The following is a 4,856-nucleotide window of genomic DNA, read 5'->3' on the forward strand; positions in this document are numbered from 1 at the left end:
TTTCTTCGCAGAGGGCCTCTTATCTGCATAAGATTAGGTAGAAGTTTTTCTCTTCTTCTCGCCGTCTTTGTTATTATTAGTTGGTGAGGAGAAAGACTGAAACAACTCTTCTATTTGTCGGCCTAAGAGGAAATCAGGACCCTGTGAGGACCCTTGACCTCTGGCCCAAAATGGCGGCGCCCAGAGCGTTGCTGTAGTTTCTGCCGTGAGGTGAACTAAAGACGGGATCCCTGCATCATGTCGAAGCTAAGCCGGGCTACTCGGACCCTCAAGAAGCCAGAGGCCGGCGGCGTGATCCGGTCCATTGTGCGGGCGGGTCAGGCCATGCCCGGGCCCCCTCTGGGCCCCATCCTGGGTCAGGTTTGACCGCGGCAGGCGCCGGCGCCGGCATGGGAGGTTCCGGAGGGTAGGGGCGAGTATGCAGGTGGAGGGTGCGGGCTTTGGAGCCACGGAGACCTAAGTTCAAAGCTGGGCTCTGCGTCATGTGCTTTATGTCTTCTGCGTTCGTCATGCCATCTTTCCGAGCCTTTGTATGGGCTATGGCGAGGCGTGCCAACCACCTGACACAGAGAGTGGAGTTGGTCCGGGGCAGAGGGGAGAGGAACGGAGCACAAGGGACTGTAGACGGAGGAGGGAAGGGACGGAACCTTCGGGTGGTAGCAAGCCGTCCCTGTCACCCACATCCGCTCCCTGTGCTTCCGTCACAGCGAGGCGTTTCCATCAACCAGTTCTGCAAGGAGTTCAACGAGAAGACGAAGGACATCAAAGAAGGCATCCCCCTGCCGACCAAGATTTTTGTGAAGGTGCGGAGTCGGCTGTCCTCGTCCCTGCCTGTCCCCCCTTGAGCCTGGAGCTAGGCAGCTGAGCTTGCTACTCCGCTCCGACTCCGGGCGAGCCTCTTCCGGTGTCAGCCCCCACGTTCCCCATTTACGTGGTGAAGACCGGACCCTGCCTTTGCGAGGGCCCTCGCTGGCCTTCAGGGTGCTCCTCCCTCTCCCTGGGGCTTCGCGGGCAGAGCTGGGCCTGGAATAGAGGTAACGGGGTGTTTGCTGCAGGCTGGCATTTCCCTGTGGCTTTGTGGTCTGTTACAGGGACACCCCAGAAGGTGAGTTGAAAGGACAGGAGGTTAGAAGCTCCCTGGATCGGAACAAGCGGGAAGAGATGATCTCATGTTTCTTCTTTCTTTTCAGCCTGATAGGACATTTGAAATCAAGATTGGACAGCCCACTGTTTCCTACTTCCTGAAGGCAGCCGCTGGGATTGAGAAGGGGGCCCGGCACACAGGTGAAGGCTGGGGGGTCCAGGAGGGGTGCCAGGGATTCAAGGGTTCCCTGGAAGGCCGCAGTGACACGTGAAGGGCTGTTTGTTCTCTCTTCTCAGGGAAAGAGGTGGCAGGCCTGGTGACCCTGAAGCACGTGTATGAGATCGCCCTGGTCAAAGCTAAGGATGACGCCTTTGCCCTGCAGGACGCGGCCCTGTCCTCTGTGGTCCGCTCCATCATCGGTTCTGCTCGTTCCCTGGGCATCCGAGTGGTAAAAGAGTGAGTGTCTTGGGGAGGTGGGCTGTGGGGCGCAGGCAAAGCCGACAGCCCCGACTGTGGGGGAGCCAGCTTCTGAATCTCCTTCATTCAGCTAGTGTGTACTCACTAAGTACCCGTTGTGTGTTAGACATGGTTCGGGGCATTGGATACAACCAGGAATGAGGCAGCCATGCTCCCCCAGAGCGCAGAGTCCAGGGCAGGTGGCAGGTCTGTAAATGGAGTGTTAGACTGCGGGGTGGTCAGTGTTGGGTACAGGAAGTCAGGTGTCACAGGAGCAGAGAAGAGGACTCCCAAGTTCGCATGGTGTGTCAGCGAGGGCTTTGGGCAGAGGTAGCCCTAAGCAGAGACCTGGGAAAGGGGGCAGGGATCAGCCAGGTCAAGGACTGAGGGGACATGTTCAAGAAGGAGAAAGATCTCTCTGAAGGCGGCAGGCCAAGGCAGAGGAGTTCAGTGTGTTATGGGTGTTGCCAAAAGGGCGTGGGGGTGGCATCCTCTGACCACCTACAACCTCCAAGGGGGAAGCAGGATCACTTTGAGCAGCACAAGGCTTATTCCTATGAGGCCAGGCGTGCCCCCATCCTCCAGCCTTTTCACTAATTCTGACACCAACTGTGTCCCTCCCACAGCACTCACTACTTCTCTGCTGGGTTCAATAATTTATTACAGTGGCCACACAGAACTCCCAGACAATACTTATGATTATGGGGTTTTATTAGGGAAGTAACAGGCCACAGTTCAGGTTCAGGAACGCGCTCAGGATACAGTTCTTTGATCAGGTCAGTCTCCTCTCTGCTCTGCCCTCAGGCATGCCTCTTGGGCCCTTGGTCTCTCAGCCTGGCCTCTGCCCTGCTCAGGCAAAGCTCTTTTAGCTCTGCTGATGGGAGCACCTAGGTGCACCCTACTCTGCCCACAAGCCTCCTGCCCAAGGTTTACTCAGTTTCTTCTTTGGGCCAGAAAGCCTGCCACTGTGACTTCTTCCTCTTGGTTCCGCTGCCACTCTTGTCTCTGTGAGGCGTCTCTGCCAAGAATGTCCAGCCCAGGGATCTCGGATCCAGGACATGCTTCACTTCACCTCCAGCTCATCTCTTGATGGCAGTGAGATCCCCTCCTCTGCCTCTAGGGGGGCTCATTTTAAGCCAGTACCATGGCAAAACTAACCAGTCCTGGCATTAGCGTTCCATATACCTTATTTGCATGGTCCCACCCAGTACTCTGGTGGGAGTTACAAAGACCATGGCTGGAAGAGTCAAGTCATTCACTGCACCACAGGTGGATAGTGCCAGGGCCGAGTGGCAGATGGGGGCAGGGGTTGCCAGACAAACAGACCTGCCAGGAAAGCCCTTCCAACGATCTCAGACATTGTTTGCTTGAAGTAAGGGGATGGGTGGCCCAACAGCAGCAGGGATGGCATTGTCCCATGATGCCCAGCATTGTCCAGCAGTAAAGGATCGACTCTCCCACCCTCTTGCTGCCTGGGTCACACCCCAGGCCAGGGCTGGAACTGCGTGTTTCCCAAGAGGAGTAGGGTTAGCCTGGAGCAGGAGTAACAAAAAAGAAACTCACTGCCATCAACTTGATTCCGACTCATAGCGACCCCCTTTGGGTTTCCAAGGTGGTACATCTTCATGGAAGTAGATTGCCCAGCCATTCTTCTGCGGAGTGGCTGGTGGGTTGGGACCACCAGCCTTCTGGTTAGTAGTCAGATGCCTTATGCACTATGCTATCAGATCTTTTGGAGCAAGGATGGCCATGACTTTTCTCAAACATTGACTTTTCCTGGGAGAACAGAGATGAGTAAATCTGACCCCTGCCCTGGGGGAGACACGTGTGGCTTCATGACTTCATTGTACAGAGTGTTTGGGGGCCCCGGGGAGGGGCTGAGTAACTGGACTGGGCTGTAGCCAGAGCATCAAAAGATAAGTAGAGCTGGTGGTAAGAGAGGAGAAGGCGGGCAGGGGTGGGGTGAGCTCCCTGATCGGGGAACGAACAAGCAAGGAAACAAGGCTGGGAAGTAAAAGGAGCGAGAAGGGGCTGGGCGGGCTGGATTCTGAGACAGTGACAGGGCACTTGTGAGCCCCCCACCAGAGCCGTCACTCACCTGCTGTCTGTTTCCTGCACCTGCAGCCTCAGTTTGGAGGAGCTGGCAGCTTTTCAGAAGGAGCAAGCTGTGTTCCTGGCTGCCCAGAAAGAGGCAGACTTGGCAGCCCAGGCAGAAGCTGCCAAGAAGTGACCCCCGACTCCATCTCCCCGATTTGGAAGGGAGCCACCAGGCAGGGGCCCCACTGGGAAGACGGTACAGGAGGGACGGGAGGAAGGGAGGTCACAAGTCTCACTACTGTTTTCCTGGGTTTGAGTATGTATTTGTACACGTGTGGACGGATCAAGGGGTCGGGCCTGAGTAAACGTCCTTCCTCACCTACCTTGGCCTCTGTCTCAGGATCCAAGGAAGAGGACTGGTACTGACGGCAGTCCACGTGGACAGGTGTGAGCTCTCCTGGGGAGCAGAGATTTTCCTGCTGATTCTCAGATGCGTTAACTGAGCCTCAGATTCTGGGATGGTGGCAGAGAACCTGTGCCTTCCGATCCTAACCTTTGTGCTTCCTGGAAGGGGAGAGGAGGGGCGGGGAGAGGAGGGGCGGGGCAGGGGCCGCTGGGGCTTCTGAATAAGCAGCAGCAGGCATTGCTTGTTCATCAGAAACATTTACCTCTGGGGGACTTGCTCTCTCAACAGAAACAGGTCCCTTGGGAATTTAGCTCTGGACCCAGGCATAGTTACTAAACAGCATCCCAGGCCCAGGGGCTGCTTCTGGCCGCTCTCCTGAGCTCCTGACCCTGGTTCTGGGTGGGCTGTTGGCTGGACATGAACTGTTGTGGGGTTCAAGGCTACAGACCCCAGAAGAAGCAAAGCTTGAGTAGGGACCTGTCCAAGACAGAGTCCTTGGGAGGCCCCATTTTCAGAGCATCAAAATTCTTGTCCTTGGGGGAGGAGAAAAGAGGGGCACAAACAGGACCCACACTGCCTGAGCATCTTACATCCGGTCAAGACAGACAACTCAGACTAGTGGGCCATGTGCTTGTTAGCATATATGACCATGAGACCAGAGCTAGATGGTACCCGGCTACCACTGTCAACCACTCAGGGGGACCTGTGCAGCAGACCCTGCATAGAGGGAGAACAATGTGGAAAAAAACAACAACAAGACCAGGTTTGCTGGTCTGATAGAGCCTGGTGAGACCCCTGAGACTATGACCCCTGGTTACCCTTCAGGTCTGCAACTGAACTCACTCCTGTGGCTTCTGACCAAACAATACACAC

General features: G+C 56.0%; 1 protein-coding gene across 1 annotated transcript; it reads left to right on the plus strand.

Moving 5' to 3' along the window:
- The first annotated feature begins 237 nt into the window (after positions 1 to 237).
- On the plus strand, positions 238 to 3,770 carry MRPL11 (mitochondrial ribosomal protein L11). The gene is made up of 5 exons (XM_007944733.1): positions 238 to 360; positions 708 to 803; positions 1,191 to 1,284; positions 1,381 to 1,540; positions 3,665 to 3,770. The coding sequence occupies exons 1-5, from the start codon at positions 238 to 240 to the stop codon at positions 3,768 to 3,770; spliced, it is 579 nt and encodes a 192-aa protein (XP_007942924.1).
- Positions 3,771 to 4,856: the final 1,086 nt, after the last annotated feature.

This window comes from Orycteropus afer, unplaced genomic scaffold, assembly GCF_000298275.1.
Source record: "Orycteropus afer afer isolate SDZICR_OR568_19922 unplaced genomic scaffold, OryAfe1.0 scaffold00130, whole genome shotgun sequence".
NCBI lineage: Eukaryota > Metazoa > Chordata > Mammalia > Tubulidentata > Orycteropodidae > Orycteropus > Orycteropus afer.

Excerpts from the sequence above, each read along its gene's own strand:
- MRPL11 (XM_007944733.1), top strand. The coding sequence starts at position 238 with ATGTCGAAGCTAAGCCGGGCTACTCGGACCCTCAAGAAGCCAGAGGCC. Across the intron at positions 361-707 it reads TGGGCCCCATCCTGGGTCAG|CGAGGCGTTTCCATCAACCA; the intron begins GTTTGACCGCGG and ends CTTCCGTCACAG. Across the intron at positions 1,541-3,664 it reads GGCATCCGAGTGGTAAAAGA|CCTCAGTTTGGAGGAGCTGG; the intron begins GTGAGTGTCTTG and ends CTGCACCTGCAG.